Source organism: Marmota flaviventris, chromosome 2, assembly GCF_047511675.1.
Source record: "Marmota flaviventris isolate mMarFla1 chromosome 2, mMarFla1.hap1, whole genome shotgun sequence".
Taxonomy (NCBI): domain Eukaryota; kingdom Metazoa; phylum Chordata; class Mammalia; order Rodentia; family Sciuridae; genus Marmota; species Marmota flaviventris.
The window spans coordinates 62,673,730-62,695,016 of record NC_092499.1 but is presented as its reverse complement, the minus strand read 5'-3'; the positions used below and the strand labels follow the sequence as shown (position 1 = coordinate 62,695,016).

General features: G+C 39.4%; 1 protein-coding gene across 3 annotated transcripts in view; it reads right to left on the bottom strand.

Moving 5' to 3' along the window:
* Positions 1 to 1,803: 1,803 nt before the first annotated feature.
* Positions 1,804 to 21,287, bottom strand: part of Gng2 (G protein subunit gamma 2) — a 107,618-nt gene continuing 88,134 nt past the window's right edge. For 2 of the 3 annotated variants that reach the window (XM_027929815.2, XM_071607909.1), the window contains 2 exons: positions 19,386 to 19,501; positions 1,804 to 5,076 (listed from right to left, as the gene is read on the bottom strand). In XM_027929815.2, the coding sequence (XP_027785616.1) occupies positions 4,948 to 5,076; positions 19,386 to 19,472 (216 nt within the window). In that variant the 5' untranslated portion in view covers positions 19,473 to 19,501 and the 3' untranslated portion in view covers positions 1,804 to 4,947. Of the gene's footprint in view, positions 5,077 to 19,385; positions 19,502 to 21,287 lie in introns of those variants that run through there. The other variant, XM_071607908.1, reaches the window with a different exon arrangement.

Genomic DNA, 21,287 nt, shown 5'->3' with positions numbered 1-21,287 from the left:
TGCTTCTTTAAAAGGCAGAACCTGAACCCCCCTCCCAGCAACCTCTACTAATTCAGAATATCTGGCAATGACTCTTAAGAGTATAAATTCTGTTGCATATTAGGGGTCTCAGGACCCCTAACTTAAATACTTAGGACAACCAGCTTTTCATAAGACCTAACAAAGAAGGCACAAACAAATAGTAAACACACTCTTTGTTCCCCACAGTGCAGTAAATGACTTCCTGAGAGTGAACATGTAACCATGAGTGAAAATCCAGCCAGGCCTGCATCTGACTGCATGTTTGACTTGTTCACTTTAATTTGGGTTCAACTTTGTGAGACAAGTGAATCAGACATTCTTGTCCCTATTTTATAGCATGGTGAGATGAGAGATGAAAGGATTGGCCTGAGGTTACAGGGGAACTCTGGAGCCTAGATCTGATTCCCGGGCTCATGCCAAATCAGCTATTGCTTGGATATGGTATGAGTTGAGGTCACCAGGTGCTGTCTTTCTGCACCTTAGGGTAGAGCTGCATGTCCTCCCTCAGCTTATCTTATTGACCTGAAGAAATAGTAGGAGTTCTCACTGAGGAAAAGCCTGGGAGCCCATGGCCCCCTTCATTAAAATAAATTCTGCCTAAGTCTCCTGATTCTAAATAGAAGAAAATGTAGATTTGGGGCAGAACCGAAGGGAAAGGGATTTCCCTTGGCAAATTATTTGCAATTTGTGGATTGGAACTGACCCAGCTCCAATTCCCTCTGTCATTGTGAACGCTGTCTAAAATGTGACCAGCTTATTAAAGAATGAGAGCTGGAGGCAGGTCTCCCACAGGGGCTCCAGGAAACAGGAACAGAGCTAAAACCCACTGGCATCCTCTTCCCAGTGTCTCAGATGCAGGCCTGGCTGGGTTTTCACCCATGGTTATGTGTTCACTCTCAGGAAGTCATTTACTGCACTGTGGGGAAAAGAGTGAGTGTGTTTATTATTTGTTTGTGCCTTCTTTGTTAGGTCTTATGAAAAGCTAGATGTCCTAAGTACTTAAGTTAGGGGTCCTCAGACCCCTAACATGCAACAGAATTTATACTCTTAAGAGTCATTGCCAGATATTCTGAATTAGTAGAGGTTGCTGGGGTCGGGGGGTGGGTGGTGGGGTTCAGGTTCTGCCTTTTAAAGAAGCATCCCAGGTAATTCTGAAGCAGGTGGTCTGTGGACCACTGTCTAAGATATTGTGATATCCATGGAGCACTGGTGCACTCTGCCAAGTGGCCCCTTCATCCATGGTTTAAAGATGCTGCTGTTGCTGGCACTGGATCTAGGAGGTCCAGTGTTTCTTTCTTTACTAAAGGGGTCTATTACTCACTGGCATTATTTGAGGGACATTAGGAAGGTTTTTCTGGACCAAGAAGATCTTCCAGGAGTTGCTGCTACAGTCTTAAGGATTTATCTTCTCCAGTACACCTTTTAATTAATGGGTAGTTTACAGAGTATAGCACTTTTTGTTAAAAAAAATAATAATAAAGGAAAGATATCTCTCTTGGTATACCCACAGCTCATCTGTGTGCATGGTCCAGCCTGCCAGAGTCCTGGACTCTTTCCCCACCCCCATCTTTCTTTGTTCCCAGTGGCTCTAAGATGTAGAGAACAAGGCTTTTAAGGAGTCCCAGGTGAGTTTTCCCTTCTTTAGGACCTATGTTAACAAAGAAGGCAAATTAATGGATTTGTATTTCCTTATCATCTGTATTTCCTTTTTAAATTAACCAGGAATCGATCGATGGGAAGGTGGCCCTCAGACCTTCACAATGAAATTGACTCCAAATGAAATGAATCTGAAAATTCCATTTATTAAAACAAATACATTGTCAATGTGGGATGAAAATGTACACATCACATTCAGGTTTTCCTGTTTTAACACTTCTGTATTTCCCTCTCTTTGAATGACACATTCTATAGATCTTATGTAGGAAAAAATGTGAACAATCCTTGGGCTATGAAACAGTAATGTATATGTAACAATCCACCATTTCCAGGAGCAGCTAGAAGCAAATATTAAGAAAAAAATAAATAAAACCCCTCTAAGAGAGCATACTTGATTTTCTCAGAATTCCTTACATGAATATGAGTGTATGGAGAAATTTTTTTATTGTTGGATTTTTTTCTTAGTAGGCAATCTCTTTCCAATATTACTAGCAGAATCAGACTCAGATCAAAGCATTTATTTTAAATCTTTGATTTAAATTAAATAGTACTTCATTTCAAATAAAATATCAAAATTTAAACTGGAGTTAGTATTGAGAATGATGCAAATTGTTTTTTTTTTCTTTTAGAGAGCTTGCATTCTAAACATGAAGTCTACTATTAGTATTTATGAACTAATTCCATGGAAGATTTCATTATTATACAGGTAGATAGAAATTAGGGCCTTAAATAATTAAGCTGAATTTTTCTATTATCCTTAAGATAAAATTATGCTGGTGAAAATGATTGTTGAATTTCTAAAGGAATTAAGCTCTTTAGAGGCCCTATGTAATCAAAAAACCAATTTCCCCTTAATAAATACAAATACCAATAAACCAAAACTCATATAAAGGTTCTGGTATTATAACTACATAAAGACATGAAATTATGAAAAAAGCCGAAACATTTTCCTTAAACTTAATTTCAGACGCTATGTATTTTCTGCCTTCTCTCTCCTTTTATAGGCACAGTCACATATAGTTTGGAACCTCCTTAACTTTTCATTGCCAGATCTATACTAAGGTGCTTCCTAGAAATTTTAATTGCTCCAAAGATCTAAATTTACATGGAAATAACAAGAGTCCTTCTTAGAGAAAGAACTGGTATGGATTGTGGAAATGATCTGGGCCTTCTAATGATGCTTCCAACACCCCCAAAGAGTGCTTTGCTCAGTTGTTTTCATATAACTATATCTTCAATTCACATTTTAGCTTGCCTTAAAAGTGTGATTCAGTTTTAGCTGATTTCACAGTACCCCTAATCTCATTGTGTAATACTGCATGCAGTTCAATAAACACTCTGCCAGATTTTTTTTCACTTTTCAATCTTCATTGGAATCCCACTGACTATAATAAAATCCCAAGATTTGATCAGAAGTTTCTAGTTACAGAAATAGGTTCATTCATTTTGTGAATATTTCAGTATCCTCTTCTTCCCATCCCAGGCATAAGCTTTAATTGGACATTTTAATTCTTTTACTAGCATGCCCAGAAAGGAGCTAGCGAAAATATTTACCAAGTCTGTTTCAATCCTTGGTGTGGTATTTTTATCTTCTTTTTTCTCCCTCTTAGTAATTTTTTTTTTTTTTAAATAGGAGAATGGTGAGGAAAGAGAGGAGAATAACTATTTTGGAATTAATGATCTTTTGGGACTTGGAAGCATACAAGATGTAAGAGAGGCCCTCTCTGGCTGGGAATGACACAGAAAAAAAAAAAAAAAAAAAGTGACAGAGGCTTCCAGGGTCTGTCATTACTGATGGAACTACAGCAGCAATGAAAAATCACTCCCAATATCTTATCTTGCAAAGAGGGAGCTCTAGCTGCAAGGAAGTTGTAAATAAAGACTTAGAGACTTTAACAAACAAGGTAGAGAACCAAAAACAAAGGTTTCTTTGAAAACTTAGTGAAAATTGAAAACCAGCACAGTGGAAAAAAAGAGCCAGACCCTTTCCTGGTGGAACCAGCTCTGGGGACCATGCCTGCCACACAAAGAGTGGGCTTCATGGTCCTTCTCCCTGGTGGGTGAAAGGCTGGTGTTTCGAGAAAGGATCACCCTCTGTGGAGCTCTTGGCTCATTTCTGATACTTTAATGAAGGAGGGCCATGGATTTCTTGTTAAGCATGCAAAAAGCATTCTTTCAGTCTGGAATTTTTGTAATTCAGGAGAAGAGGAAATGCTCACCCTCTAGTAAAAGCACCTTCCAACTCATAGTGAATCCCTCACGATGCTGCTTGGGGTATCTGTGCTGCCCTGGATCCTGGATAAATCAAAACGCTTTGGATTCTGAAAAATATATTACAGAGGCGCTTGTTCCACTGTTCACTAGGAGGTATTTTAGGCATGGCTAAGGCTCTGAAGTAATGTCAATTTTCAGAAGACTGAGGTTTCTCCTCCTCAGCATCTTCTCTTTCTCTCTCTCTCTCATTTCTTTTCCTAACTTTATAGTAAAACAACAAAACTTCTGAATGGATGTAACATAGGGATGTTTTCATGCAATATTACTCAAAAATTGTCACAAAGATAAGAAAGCACCAGTCACAACACATGGTTTACTTGCAGAATCAAAGCTATCATGTACAAATATTAGGAATAGTGATAAGAGAACACAGACAACCGGCTTTTTGTTGTTGTTATTACCATGAGAATATACCACAAGGAACATCTCCCTAGACATTTTGGGTGCTCATTCTTGGAGTTCAGTCTTACAGAGAAGTCCAGCCTTATCTTCATACTACTCTAAGGGGAGGGGTGTGTGGAGGAGAGAAGGAAAACAGAAAAAGGCACAAAGACTAAACATCGATGCCATTAAACCGAACTGCGGATACACTGGACAACTCGGTTTATCAAAGGGAATTCTAATGACAATATTCATTCCGAGAAGGTCATACACAGCTTAGTACAGCTGTCTGTTTTAACATTTATATATATATTTTAAATATGAAGCAGAAACGTAAGGGCTTGGGGGAGGGTAGCAGAAAAGAAGTGACACCAATTTTATTTTTATACATTCCCTCCTCCAGGCAGGTCTGCAGAATCAGATCTCTTTTAAGTCAGGATCGGCTTTCATTTTCATCAAGGGGACCAGTTCATTAAACATGCACAGCCTGGAGTTTCCAGGATGGTTCTCCTCCCTCTCCTTAAATGTTGTGGACAAGAAAGGTGCCCACTTTGCTAGAAACTCTACGGCAATGTCCCGGGAGCCCTGAGGCTCTTCAGCCTCCTCCTGGAGACTTTAAAGGATGGCGCAGAAGAACTTCTTCTCCCGAAATGGATTTTCTGAGGCCGGGACAGGTGTCAGCAGGGGATCTTCCTTGGCATGAGCCTCACAGTAGGCCATCAAGTCTGCAGCTGCCTTGGAGACCTGGAGGGAAAAGAGAAATAACCAGAACTGTGGGGGCAGTTTGGTGCAGTCAAGGCCCAGCTCTGGGGTCTAATGGCTTGGCTCCAATCCTCATTCCACCACTAGTGTGCAAGTGCAGCAGACATTCAACCTCCATAGTAAGGGAGTCAACGATGTTGACTGCAAAGGATTACCACGAATAGATATTGGGGCTAGGGTTAGGTGAGAGGGTCACTTAGGGCCCAAAAGTGAAGGAGGCACTCACTGTCCGGGTCATGCTGGTATCAACCCTGCACTGGTCCAGCCCTGAGAGGGCAAGTTGGCTTCAACTGTATACCCAACATACCTCATTTGTGCCACTCTAGTCCCATCCCTGATTGCAAGGATTAAATAAATGAGATAATCCATACAAGTCATTTAGTAAGAGTTCCACACAAGCTAGCTCTTGTTATCTTTCTGTAGCTGTGATTCTCTGCTTCAGAAATGGTGCTGGAGAGGCTGTTGACGCCCCCTCTTCAACTGAACACACCAGGAGGCATATATGAGTATGTGTGAATCATCTGAACACACAAACAGAAGGTTACAGAGTGCAGGAGTATATATACATATTGCAATATGACACCTATGACTTCAGCCAAGCCTTGTACCTTTGAGGGATGCTTCATTGGTAGACTGTCACTGATTTGGGTAATGCTATCCTTTCTCACACTTTCACAGCTTGTTGTCAGGAGTTGTCTGTAGTACCTTCCTTTGGCAGTGGCAAATTTTCACTACTTAAGGGGATGGATTTAATTTTGAGAAACTAACATATCAGGGGGTGAGTCAGGTTACCAATCAGAAAAATGCCATGTGGAGGTCAAGAGTCAATTTCTTTATGACATAATACACTTGCTCTGAACATCACTCCAAAAGACTTTTCCACATGAGAATAACACCACTGTTCTTCTATAAGTGTCCCAAAGCTACTTCTGAAAGCATAATCCTCTGGAAGAATTAGGTAGATATATTATTGCTAAAAATATTCACTGCCCCTCCCAAGGGGTGGGGTATACAAATCCCTACAATGACCTCAGTTGGCCATGTCACTCATGACTTGCTCTAGCCAATGAGATGTGAGTAGAATTGCCATAGAAGGATTTGGGGCAGAAGCCTCAGGAGTCCATGTATAATTTGTCATATCCTTTTTCCTTTGCCACTTTGTCCAACTGAAATAGTTAACTAGGAAAGCCCTTCATTGATTCAGAGGTTTCAAGGAGTGGCATAGTGGCCACACCCTTGAATTTTGTTCCTTGCCTAGGACTAAGTTGATTGGACCTCTCATTGCCTAAAGGAAGGTCAGTTTTACTATTTCCTGGTTGAGCGTGAAAATCAGTTTCATCCTCTCATCCTATAAATCTTTAAAGTTTTGGATTTTCTGTTCCCATTCGCACAGAATGCACAAAGGCACTGTTCCTGTTAGAAGGTGCTCAGATGCCAGAGTTCCTGATAAATGTGACATGGTAGGGGAGCAGCAGCAGATCGGTTTTTTTTTTTTTTAAGATCTCACAGTGGCTCTATAATCATAACTTACCTTGTTCCTAACATTGGATTAAATCTTCTCTTTTGATCTGAGGTAGGACTGAGATGTATATCTTTGCTATTATACGCTCCAATGAATGGAGGCAGGAGACAATTTCTTACTACCATGGAATTAGCCTACCTCACTGATGCAATGAGGCATAGGTATTGTTATGGGTATTAGTTTCCTCTGGTTATCTGAACAGATCACCAAAACCTTAGTGGCTTAAAACAACAAAACATTGATTCTCTCCTAGTACTAGAAACCAAGGTGTCAGTAGAGCTGGTCCCTATAAGAGACTGCAGGAGAATCTGTTCCAGGCCTCTCTCCTAGCACCTGGTTGCCAGCAACTGTGCAAACCATTTGTAGCACTGTCACTCCAGTCTTTGTCTTGGTCTTCACATGGCATTTTCTCCTGGGCTCCTCTGTCTATACCTGTTATTCTCGTCTGTGCAAATTTCCCATCTCATCAGTCATTGCATTAGGGTCCACCCTAATCCAGTGTGACCCTCTCTTGACTTGACTATATCTACAAATTCCTTATTTTCAAATAATTTCACATTCTAAGATTCTTGGTGGGCCTGAATTTGAGGGGAAACTATTCAGTCTAGTATAGTATATTGGTGCAAAAATTATGCTTGTTCTTTAGGACATTGCAGCATTTAAAAAAAAGTTTATTGTATTTTGTTTTAGAAATTGAGTTAAATTTTCTCTTGTATCTCACAACAATTCTGAAGGAATTATCCACCTTTTATAGATGAAAACTTGAGTTGTTCAATGGCATACAGCAAAGCACGTGTCAGAAAAAGAACTTGAACCCTGATGTTTTTGCCTTAAGCCACAACTATCTGCATATAAACTACTGTACTGTTATATGTAGACATCTCAAAAGTGTGGCTTGTTTCAAAGGTTGAAACTGAAATTCGTTTTGCACCTTTACGAAATGCTATCATAGCAAAATGAAAGGAAATAGTCTATTTTTGTGTTAGCTCCCCTGAATGAAAGCAAAGGTCAGACTTTCAGACTGAATCATGACCACTTTATTTCATGTCTTAGCAATACTCATTATTGTACCACATAGCAGCTTAGCCGGTAAGCAGCAGAGACTATAAAATAGTAATTTCGAAAACTCTCCTGCTAAGGAGAGATCCAGCGTTGTCTATTCCTTCTCATTTGTAGCACTCATATGCAAAGATGTGGTGTGAATTTTTGAAATCCCCTTTCATGACACAGAAAACACTATCCTGTGCCAAATAAGTAATTTGAGTCTCTTCTATTTGAACAATTGAATTCTGAATGGTTTCCTTCTCAAAGCATATTATGTGTTTTATCTTGTTTCTGTGACTAGATTGCAACCTCCTGTGGATGATGGTCCACAGGACCATTGTCAGAATGTCAGAATCCTAGTAGTAACTGGAATAATTATAATATCCGTAGCCCTTGCTATGTGTCAGAACTGTGCAAACCACCTCACATACAATATCCGGTTTAATCTGTACAACAACATGAGTAAAATATGATCATCTTGAATATGTGAAGCTTAGGCTTTGTTAGATCAGTGTTTGCCCAGGTCTTGGCTCAGAAGCAGCCTGCTGTGAGTCTCAGTGTTCCTGACTTCATCTTTATGAACACTCCTCCTTTCTAACCTGGGGCTATCATCCTCACACTTTATCTTACAATAATTCACAGGAATATTTTCCCTAACAGATCTCTTGTTTTCTACCTATTCCTGCTAACATTTTTCACATAGTCATCTTTTATATTCCTAGGCCTAGTTCTTCCATTGGGATTTCCCCCCAAACTCTAGAAAACCTTTTCTGTCCTGTTGACTCTTCCTCCCAAAATACCTCAAATTTGGCCCCTCACTATCGTTTCTACTGCAACTCCCTAATTCAAGTCTCCATTTTCTTTCTCCATGATTACTAACCTCTTAAATAAAAAGTGATTAACCTGGGTTCCCCATAGGGTCCATGGATAGAATTCTAGAAGAAACCACTGCAGTCAAATAATAAAAATCAATAACACTAGCAAGTGCCTATCTGAAACCACATTCCACTGATAAAATACTCTGAATACCCACTGATTCTATATTAACACCAAAGTTTTGTTTCCTGAATTTAATTATAGAGAAATACCACAGAAATCCAAACTGTGTGACATTTTGCAAAATAAATAGACTATAATCTTCAAAAATGTCAGAGTCATGACATTTCATTAAAGCCAAGGAAGTCTAAGGGACTGTCAGACTGGATAATTAAATGCAACACATAATTCTGAACTGAATCCTTTTACTAACAGGGACAGTACTGGGAAGATTTGTAATACTTAAACAGGGTCTCAGGATTAGAAGGTAGTAACGTATCGGTGTTAATTTTCTGATTCTAATGACTGCATTATGATTGTGTAGAAAAATGTTTTCACTTGTAGGGAAAGGCACATGAAAGTTTTTGGAGGTGATAAGGCATCTTTTCACATCTTCTCAAATGATTCGGGGAAAAGGATATTCTTTGCCCTGTACTTGTGATTCTTCTGTAACTTAGAGATTATTTGTAGGAAAAAACCCCAAACTTTCCAAAAGAAAGGGCAAAGAGAAATCAGAGACAGTGAATAAAGACAACTTTTTCACAGTTAGAAAGGCAAGCTGACAAATGCAATAGTGGATGGGAGGAAAAGTGGATAGGTCAAGACAAAAACTTTACTTAAGATGAAGCAATAATGCTATGTTTATACGCTGATGTCAATGAAGAAGTAGAGAACCAAAAACTGATGATGCAGGATGAGCAAGGGGTGGACATGGAAGGCCGGCAAAGTGTTGGAGCAGTTTCTTTGGTTCAGAAGACCCAGGTTCTGATGCACAAAGGAAGGAATTCACTTTTGATCTTCCCAGATTGACAACTGTTGAAAACCAGTCATTCAGAGATCTTTCCAAACTAGAACCAGGGAGTAAGCAGTGGGGGACTCTAGACAGACCTTAGAAAAGGCACCAGACCATGACTATGGGCTCTGAAAAAAATAAGAACCAACTCTAGGCAGACACCTTGACAGTTCTGAAAAGTCAGGATAAAAACCGGACCTCCCCAAATTTAAATGGAATGTAAAGATACAGCTCCATTCATTACATCTGGGAATTGAGACACATTTTTTAAAGTGATGTCACAAAATGTGTGCAAACCATCAAGCAAAGACATGAACACTGAGGAGTTTCCAATAGCCTGTGCACAGGGGAGTTAGGTGTGTGTAAGGGTGCCAGTCATAAAATCACCCTTTCAGTTGGGGTGCTTGTTCATGGAACCATCCAGGGTTGACTTGACTTTAAGTGTTGCTTAAAAGGACTTCAAAGATTACACTGGATGGAGGCTTGCAATGGAAATGCATAAAGAAAAAATATATCATCTTTCTCCTGCTCTATACCCAAACCGTTGTCAACTCATCTCTTCTGACAACAGATATGTAACCCATATTCCCCACACCAAGAAATTCTCTGACATCACCCGAGCATCATGCACTTTAACTCAGTTTTGACACTATCTACCTGGAAACAGCATCAGATCCCCCAGGCTGAAAGTTCAGTTTCACATAGTTGCTCCCCTCTTCCCATTTCAGACACCCACTGCAAGCAGTGGGCCTCAGCATACCCACAACTTCTATCCCACTGGACTATAAATCAGAGGTTCCCATGATTCCCTCCTGAGGTTTGCTACAGTGGCTCACAGAACCCAGGAAAACAGAAAATTGCCAATTTATTACAAAAAATATTTTGAAAGATATAAATGAAGAGTAAGATGAAGAGACATAGAGGACAAGGTTTGAAAGGGTCCCAAATGCAGTGTTTCTGTCCCATGGAGTTGGGATGCACCACCCTTCCAGCATGTGGATATATTCATGAATCTGGAAATTCTGCATCACATACTTTTTTTTTTTTTTTTTTTTATGGAGGCTTCATTATTTAGGCATGAAACATTACTAACTGTATTTCCAGCCCCTCTCCTCTCCATGGAGGATGTGGGGTGGGACTGAAAGTTCCCAACCTCTAATCATGGGCTGGTCTTTCTGCTAACTAACTCCCATGCAGGAGCTTATCATGAGTCACCTTATTGGAACAAAAGATGCTTTTATCACCTGGGAAAAGACGTGGGTCTTAGGAGCTCTGTGTTAGGAACCAGGGTCAAAAATAAAATATTAGAGCAAAAGATTCCCTAGAACCTCTAACTAAAGGATTTTGGGAGCTCTATGTTGGGAATCTGTGGAAGATCTCTCTCTCTCTCTCTCTCTCTCTCACACACACACACACACACACAATTCCACAGCAAATTATTGTCAACATCAAGCAGAAGAAATGTAGGTGAAAGCAGAAGAAACTGCCAAACATCTGGGAAGACAGCACAGAATTTTCAAACTAGGGGATGTTGGGCTAAAATTTGACTAAGGATGTCTTTTACTTTAATCGAAAGCTGCTGAACACATTTTAAAAAGATTTAATAAGAAATATCAACACATCTAGGTTAAGCAGTAGTAAATGCAGAAGAAACCTCAAGATTCTTTAGTATATCTTGGAATTATACAGAAAAAATGAGAGGTGCTTTGTAGAGCAAGATTCCTAACACAGAGAATGGAAATCAGTGAGTTGCCATGATGCCTGCATCACCAAGATGCTTACATTACCATGATGGCTGCATCAAATGTTGTCTGCATCACCATGATGGCTGTATCACCATGATGCCTATATCCCTATGACTACCTGCATCACCATGATGCCCACATCATCACAATGGCTCATTACCATTATTTTTACACTATGATTGTTTGCAACACCATGACGCCTGCATCACTACATCACTCTGATGGCTGCATCACCATGACCACCTGCATCACCATGATGGCTGTATCATTATGATGCTTGTAATCACCATGATTGCTGCATAATTGCTAGTGGTCAAAGGTGAGTCTAAATATTTCTATTCTGATTGTGAAGAGTGCCCAGGATCAAACTTTGATTGTGACACTAGAGAAAGTATAATTTTATGAATAAATATTTACTATTTTTATTTGTAACATCATATGCGACTATTCTAAGATGTTGTCCCCTCCTTGCTCCCCTAAGGTGATACTAAACTGATGGCACATATCAATAGATCCATGTAAAAAAGATAACAAAATAATTAATTGTCAAAACAAAAGTCCTCAAGAAAAGTACATCATATTTACATTATTCTATTGAATAAAAGAAGAAAGGCATTAATATTGTCATTTTAAAAGTTACAAGTTGGGCTGGGGATGTGGCTCAAGCGGTAGCGCACTCGCCTGGCATGTGTGTGGATGTTGTGTCCGCCGAAAACTAAAAAAAAAATAAATATTAAAATTTCTCTCTCTCTCTCTCTCTCTTCCCTGAAAACTAGGATTTACAGAAAAATTAATTTCCCAAGGATTTGAATTACCAAGGTTTTAGAGTATAAATTGAATATCCGGTACCCAAAATCTTTGGGACCAAAAGTGTTTTGAATTTTTGATTTTTGGAATATCCATATATACACAATGAGATATTTTGAGTTGGGATCTAAGTCTAAACACAAAATTCATTTATGTTTCATACATAATTTATACACATAGCCTGAAGGTAATTATATACAATATTTTTAGTGAGCCTGTGGGTTTTGTTTGTTTTGAGCCTATGTTTTGACTAAGTCCTGTTATATGAAGTCAGGTGTGGAATTTTCCACTTGTGGTGTCATGTTGGTGCTCAAAAAGCTTTTGGATTTTGGAGAATTTTGGATTTTGGACCTTGAAGGTATAAATGTGCAACTTGTACTACTTCTATAGCTTTTAGGTACAATATAGAGGCTAAGTATGTACTTGGTGTTTAACAAATATCTACTGGGTTGTTATAAATTATATCAACCCTCATGAAACTGAAGTTACATGCTGAATTATTACTGTATACCACAATTTAATTTAAAAGCATTTTGCTTCATTTTAAGGAAATTAAATGAATTAGTACTGGGTATCTTTGAACACATCCCTTTCCTCTGTAAGTTCATTGGTCTACTTGATTGATTTTTATCATCCTTGTAAATAGTCTCAATCGGTCTAAAAAGGAATTATATCTTGTTCCTCCTAATAAAATTAACATAAGCATTTTAGGGAAGAGATGTTAAAACTTTCAACTCAAATGCTGGAAAAATGCTTACAAATTCCTGGATCTAGGATTTTTCACTCTCTAGTATCAACCACAATATTATTTTATTTACTTTTGCTACTGGGAATTGAACCCAGGATTGCTCTACCACTGAGCTACATCCCCAGTCCTTTTAAAAATCATTTTTAGTTTGAGACAGGGTCTCACTAAGTTTTTGAGGGTCTTGGTAAATTGCTGAGGCTGACCTCAAAGTTGCAATCCTCCTGCTTCAGTGTCCTTGTCTCTGGAATTATAGATGTACACCACTGCACCCAGTCCAAGCATGATATTTAACTAGCTCATTACTTATTATTGTTTTCCCTGAAGTTCAATTCCAATATATTATAAGTCAATCATCAGAATGGTGATTTAATCATAAGAAATGTTCATATTGGCTCACTCATTTATATATATTTATCCCTTATAAAAATTAGTCTGTTATTTTTATTTCAAATCATTTTAAAAACTAGGTACTTTTGATCAATGACATGAAACCTTTCTTTTAGATAATTAATTGTACCCTTCTTTTTTTGTATTATATTTAAGTTTTCTCCTATCACCACAGTTAGCTTGTTACATTCATGCTTGGAATTTCTAAATTCATAAATGAAATTGGAAATGTCATGAGGGAATATATGTTCCTGACATATATGATAATTATATATGTGAATCATATGTACATATACATATATATGATACTTCTGATACACAAATTTTAAGCTCTCTACTGAAATGAAAGTACTTATTGAATGCCTGTGCTCCCCAGCATCATGAAGGACGAAAAGTGGACAACATGGCCTTTGACTTTAAGGACTATGGTCATCTAGTTGGAAAAGTTTATTTGATGAAAGTGAAATTAATTAATAAATTTTGTCAGAATTGAAAGAGGTTCATGAACAAGTGGAGACAGAGCTGACCTATCATTGAGGACTATTTGGATAGGTAAAATATAAGGGGAAGGGTTTTCCTAGTGAAGGACCCAGAATAATCAAAGAAATAGGAATTTACATAGCACATTGTTTAAAGAGTAAGGGAAACCAGTTGAAAAAGTCTACTGGAAATATATGGGGAGAAATGAGAAACACATTTGGAATTTTTATGTGGGGTCAAATAATGGTACACCCAACTGGTATTAAGAGGTTATCATTTTCCCCATGTTCCCTGGCCTTGACTTTCTTCTTCTCTTACATCAAATTTTATTTTTCTTTCTTTTTTTGGGGGGCTTGAACTCAAGGTTGCTTTTCCACTGAGGTACATCCCTATCCCTTTTTTTTTATTTTTTATTTTGAGACAGGTTCTCACTAAGTTGCTGAGGCTGGCCTTGAACTTGTGATCCTCCTTCTCAGCCTCCTGAGTTGCTGGGATTAGAGGTGTGTGCCACAGCCCCCAGCAAAGTATTTTTATTCATACTAACAGTGACCTCTGTCAGACATCCTCTTTCCAGCTTACAGTAGTTCCTGGCTCCTTTCCTATCTATTTGGATGGGTTAATTCCTTGGAGCCATGGTTATATAATGTCGTTCTATTCTAATGCCAGTTGATTGAAACCACAGATGTCTCATTCTTGCTAGAACAGAGATGCTACTCTACAACTATGGAACTGGGACTGAAAGGAATTAATTGAATCAATCTGTCTCTTTCTTCATGGAGCTGGAACTGTGAGTGCTACCCTGGAGCTATGGGTGGCCATCTTGCATCTGCCACATCAACCAGGCAGCTGAGAAATCCATTCTTCCAAGGAACTACATAGATAGAAGACATAAAAACAGAGACATGTGACAGAGCTCTCACAGTTCCCAGTGGCCTTTCACTTCTCCCTTACCCAGCTACACTTCTGCTTTCAGATTGAGGCACCCCATGTCTTTTCTTGTTATTACGTGCCTGACGAGTTCTAATGCAATGATGAATGAAGACATTTGCTGAACCTTCCTCTCTTCCCCTTTGGTACATGTTCCCTTCACTAATGCTCTAAGGTCAAGCTCTCTTTTATTCTGTTGTTGCTCCATATTGGTGTATTTACATAAATCAAAGTGTCACAGTTCACAACCTGCCCCTCCCCATTTTTCTTTTATTTCTCTTTACTCTCTGTCCTTGAATGAAATGATAACAAAGAGAAAAGCTGGGAGGATAATCTGTATATGCCTGGGGCTTATGAACAGATAATGGTTTCATTAGCCCAAGTCTCCCAGGACCTGTGATGCAAAGGGATAGAAAACAAAAAAACTTGAAAAGCAAAAATGTTATTCAGATCTCCTAGGACTACTCTCTGCAGCCTGAGTTACTCTGGGGTCACCTGAGGGTCAAGACTACTCCCTGTTTAAGGGCCCCTTAGCAGCTCCAGTGAACTCCATCTCCTCTTATTAAGAGTCCTCCTCTTTGTCACCAAGCTGCAGTAGGTTCTGCCGGTTGTACATACAAGTATTGTTGTCCTTTATAGCTCAAAGGGGTCATGACTCTAAGTGAAAAAAAATCACAAGTCTGGCACCTTCGGAGAGAAGCCCCTTCCTGCTGGCAGCATCATACACAGAAAATAGATGGAGAAACTGAATGCTCAGAAGCCCTGATAACCAAGCCCCAAACCAGCTGATAACTGATAACTGTGTCAACCCAACTGTAGTTTTATCCAACAGCTAAACGAAAAGTTTTCTGTCACTTCACCACAGCATGCAGGCCTGGCTCTGAAGTGCAGAACAAATGCCAAAATAGAGGCTGCTCCTGCATTTCCAGCAAGGTAAAGCCGAATGATGTCAAGAAGGGCCAGAGATCTGAGTGCAGATCACCTAGGAAGGCAACCATTTGGTGCTCAGTTTAGAAGGTTAATGCTCTGTATATCTTTTAGTAGTGATTTATTTGTGTCTCTTTAAAGGACAATAAGGACATGGGGTTGGTTTCTTTCACAATGGTAATTGTGCTTCTGGGATATTTTATTTGTGTTGATAACAGGTCTTGTTCATAATTCTTTAATATAAATCTTACTAGGCTACAGATATTTGAAGGAAAACAATCATTAAAAAACATTTTTTTTTATGGGGCTGAGGATGGAACCCAGGGTCATGAGTTTATTAGGCAAGCACTCTACCATGGAGCTATACCCTCAACCCCAAGAATTGTGTTTTATCCATCTCCAGATCTCTGGAACCTAATAAGTACTAGCAGTTTAGAAAACTCCCAATAAAATATTAGATAAATGAATGAATGAGCAATCAGCAAAACTTTATGAGGAAAGTCTAGGAAAGTGGTTTTTTTTTTTTTTTTTTTTTTTTTTTTGGTACCCGGGATTGAACCCAGGGCACTCAAACACTGAGCTATATCCCCAGCCCCTTTTTCATATTTTTTTAGATACTGGGTCTCACTGCGTTACTTAGGGCCTCACTAAGTTTCTGCGGCTGGCTTTGAACTCACAATCCTCCTGCCTCAGCCTCCGGTGCTGCTGAGATTTCAGGCATGTGCCACTGTGCTCAGCTCTAGGAAAGCTTCTTAAAGGACCTAAAGACTGGTCTGATTCTTCAAGGAGTCAATGCAGTTAAGCATTAGTAAAGCAGAAAGGTAGAAAGAATGTTCTAGACATTTGAAATTGCCATCAAGAAAATTCAAAGTGACTTAATAAGACCTGTGGGTGACAGGAAGGGGATGAAGCTGAAGTAGTGACTGGGGACCAGAGGAACCTCATGACCCTGCTAAAGAATTTGAATTGTATCCAACCAGTGATGCGGAATCATGGTGAGATTTCCAGTGGGAAACGAACACAATGGGATTTTCTTTTGTAAAGTTTACTTTGGTGGCAATGTGACAGGTAATCGATAGCAATGGAGGTGGGTTGAGATGGGATTGCAGAGATCCGGTAGGAACCCCTTGCAGTCAGTCAGTCATTCAGGAGAGGGATGATGAAGGTCTGACCTATCACTAAAAATGTCTATTTCAGTTCTTCTCCCACTCCTGTCAGTTTCCACCAGCCGTCAGTACACCTCCTTCAGGAACAGTGCCTGGGGATGCTGAGCAGAAACCGCAAATGCCAACCACAGTAGAGCTTCATGAACTTTTATCTTCCCTGGGCAGCCCAAAAGGCAAAGTGGCATTTTCCAGAATGCCTGCAGGCAGAACCCTCCTTCCACTAAAATAACCAAATGTCCTTTTCTGATCCCACCGTCCTTGAGCCACCTTGCTTCTCTCAGCAGTTGGTATGCCCAACTTGTCACTTTGTACTTTTCCAGAAAGAGAACAGAAAAGAAGAGGCCAGGAAGGAGGAACAGCAGAAAATGGCAAAGGAGCGAGGCAGAGGAAGGGACCTTTTATTTACCTCATTCGTGGATCAAGAAGAATTAAAGCAGTCGAAAGAAGAGCAGGCACTGATTAAACCTTATGGCCCATGACCACTAGTCAAATTTTACAAAGGGGGTTTAGGACAGATGGGAAAACATCCCTGGATATTTGCTCAGCTAACTTATGGAGAAAGATGAGCTTTCCCTTCACTCTCCAAGACATATCTGATGGGATCCAGAAGGACCAAAGCCCTTCCCCTGGGACAGCAATTTTCAAACTTTGCTATACATGATTGTTTTGATTAATAAATCAAAAACATGAAAAAATACTGATGCCTGGACCATACCCAAGAGATTCCAATTGGTTTAGGTATGGTATTGGAATTGGTCCTTTTGTATAACCGTCTGGGTAATGTGAATATACAGATGGGCTGAGAACCATTGGCTTTCAACCAGAGTCAGCAAACTGTTTCTGTAATAGGCCAGAGGGTAAATATCTTAGGTTTGGAAAGTAGGATGAATGCTCTAGTTTAAAAAGGCATTTAGAAGAGTATTTTGGGTTTTTTTTGTTAGAACAATAAGATACATTTCTGTGTTCCATTTTATAGAATGTTCCTAGGGAAGTAGAGTTGTGATGATTGACACAAATCCTTCTGATTATCCTCCTCTGGCTGTCTATTCACAAAAGATAGCTGTGGGGCCACCTTCACATTCAAAATCTGGCAACAAAGGTTTTGGATTTGAAGTCTTGCTTCAAATATCAGCCCTGATATATGGCAAAGCTGTCAGGTTGAGTTTCAGGAGTCAGAGAAAGAAAAAGAAGTAGACTATTAACTTTCATTAAAACTCTTATGTTGGCTGGGCATGGTGGTGCACACCTGTCATCCCAGCAACTCAGGCAGGAGAACAGCAAGTTCAAGGCCAGCCTTGACAACTTAGACCCTGTCTCGAAACAAAGAATTAAAGGACTGAGGATGAAGCTCAGTGGGAGAGAATCCCTGGTTTCCATCCCCAGTACCAACCCCCCACTATACACATCAACCCACCAAACAAACCAAAAAAACTCATAACCCTGTTGTTTTATTCTTAGGGAGATCAAGTTTCACCTTTGTGTGTTAAAGGAAAAAAATCCAAGAGGGTATAAGGAAGAAAAAATGAACCAACAAGGGTGAATAGAAGGGTTAAAAGAAAGAGTCTTAGAACCTGAGTAAGGACAGAAAAGTAAGAACCCAAATGAGAAGAGTACCTCTAAAAAGTCAGGGAGGTGAACCGGTGGACCAACCTGCCACACATTCCATTTTCCTAGCTGGAATTCAGCCATGAGCCTGTGTTTTACTTTTTGCTCTGTTTTAGTGTTGTTTTGTTTTTAATTTGACAAGAAGAACCAGCTTTATTTTATGCTATTATTTTTTTTTCAAAATGTGGCTGAGTTAGTTTTTTTTTTTTAATTTTTTATTGTTGGTTGTTCAAAACATTACAAATTTCTTGATATATCATATTTCACACTTTGATTCAAGTGGGTTATGAACTCCCATTTTTACCCCATATACAGATTGCAGAATTACATCAGTTACACATCCATTGATTTACATATTGCCATACTAGTGTCTGTTGTGTTCTGCTGCCTTTCCTATCCTCTACTATCCCCCCTCCCCTCCCCTCCCCTCCCCTCTTCTCTCTCTACCCCCTCTACTGTCATTCATTTCTCCCCCTTGTATTATTTTTCCCTTTCCCCTCACTTCCTCTTGTATGTACTTTTGTATAACCCTGACGGTCTCCTTCCATTTCCATGCAATTTCCCTTCTCTCTCCCTTTCCCTCCCACCTCTCATCCCTGTTTAATGTTAATCTTCTTCTCCTGCTCTTCATCCCTACTCTGTTCTTAGTTACTCTCCTTATATCAAAGAAGACATTTGGCATTTGTTTTTTAGGGATTGGCTAGCTTCACTTAGCATAATCTGCTCTAATGCCATCCATTTCCCTGCAAATTCTATGATTTTGTCATTTTTTAATGCAGAGTAATACTCCATTGTGTATAAATGCCACATTTTTTTTTATCCATTCGTCTATTGAAGGGCATCTAGGTTGGTTCCACAGTCTTGCTATTGTGAATTGTGCTGCTATGAACATCGATGTAGCGGTTTATGCTATTATTTTATACTAGAGAAATCTAGAGAAGGCAAAGACACAGTAGAAAAAGGACCATTTACCCAATCATTAAGTTTCTGTACTATCATTTCTGCTCTCATCCCTCTCTATGGAAGAGTAGTCAAATGACAGATGGCTGCAAACTGTGCTCCTTGTCGTCAGGCAGATGAACTGTGGGGGTTAAGTGGTCCTCACCTTTATCCTGTCGATGTTGGCTTCCATCTTGAGCTGTTCTACCAGCTTCCTGGCTTGTGCTATGCTGGCGGTGTTGTTGCTAGCCATCGGAGTGCTGGATGGGATGTTCAGACAGTCTAGAAGAAAACACAAAGAGGAAGACTATCAGAGAAGGAGCCACCAGATGGGCAAGTTCTTTGCAATCAGGGGATCCTAAAACCGTGGTTATAGCCAGGCCCAGCTCCTCCAGCTCTCTGCATTCCCTTTAGTACTACGCCCGACTGGCAGGCAGACCAGAAGATGAGGTTTCATTCTGCAATGCTTCACCCGCTTAACACACACACACACTGCCACTTCTTGGAGGGTGATGGTGGGGGAGAATGTTCATCAAATTAGGTAGAATAAGATATTCTTCCGCAATAAGAAAATAATTGTGGCTCAGAGGTAGAGCGCTTGCCTACACATGCAAGGCCTTGGGTTCCATCCTTAGCACCACATAAAAATAAATAAAAAAAAAGGTATTGTGCCCAACAACAAATAAAAAATAAATATTTTTTTTAAAAAAGAAAACAAGATAGTCAAATTATCTTGATTTATAAGTTCCAAATGATAAGGTGATGGTGTGCATTATTACTGTGGTGGTTGCTGTAGTCTATTGAATCCTAATATTGTTAGATTCTGAGGTAAGTGTGTTCAGAGGATGAGGAGGGGAAGATGAGCAGAGGGATGGTGGGTAAATTCTATGTTCCTTTAGGACTCAAGACATTGTTTTCAATGTTCTCCAAATGGCCTCAAAACCCACCCTGCTGGTTAAGGGTGACACCTCAATCTATTTGTGGCAGCAACACTGCAGCAGGAGGGCTGGCTTCTCAGTGTCACTTCACCCAGCATTGTTGTAAATAGCCATTCCTCCCTATTCTGTGTGAATTACAGCTCGATTTACAACTATTTGCTACTCTCATCATTCTTTAGGAGTACACCAATAATGTCAGGGCAGAGGGATCGCCTATCTTTAAATTGTTAAATACATCAATTAGCCTATCATTGTTTCTTCTAAATTAAGTACAAAAGACTTGCTTCTTTTATAAACATGGAATGGAGCACACATGTTTTGAGAGTGGAGTTCTGCCAACTGTGTAGATCACGAGAAGACGTCTTTGCTCAGCGGTGTAGACCTCCTCCTCTGGTGTGCCTGCACCCACTTCAAGCCCTACCCATTGTCATTTGTCTTCTAATCCTTTATTGACATATCATCTCCCTTTATTCCTGTTGTTCATCTTAAAAATTTCCTGTTTTCTTTTCAGTGCTCATTTCCCTCATGTTCTGATTGGGTCTTGCTCCATGTCAAGGTGCCCTATGCTATTTCAGGACCAACTGTGTGAATATGGCTCTTGAGGTCACTGATGCCCAATATTGAAGCAGTATCAGAGAGCTTCAATTTAGCTAGAAGTGCATGACCCAAGAAATGAGAAAAGTTAAACACTGCTTCAGTCAACACTAGGAAAATCTTGTTCCGAAGACATTATATTAAAAGCCTTGACCTTTGCTAACTTTGGGAAATCTTTTTATTTAAGGATGGAGCAGGATGAGGTTACCCATCTCAAGAAGGAAAGAAGACACATAGAAAACTTAGGGAAGGAAGAATAATCCCAGTAAGTTTCACCTCCCCACTAAAACCAAAAAACAATTGTTTTAATTACAAAAAAGTGCAAAAGTCAAAAAACTACTTCCTTTGGCACTTATTTCTTGATATATAATTCGTCAAGACAAAAGAAGAAATTATATATAATTTTCTGTAAACACACATGTATCTTTATAGAGAATGTTACTTTGTAATGAATACTGCAAAATAAGCCACCCAACAGCATTTGCAGTATAAATTAGAAGATAATTAACTGTTCCTGTGACTCATTTTCAAAGAGT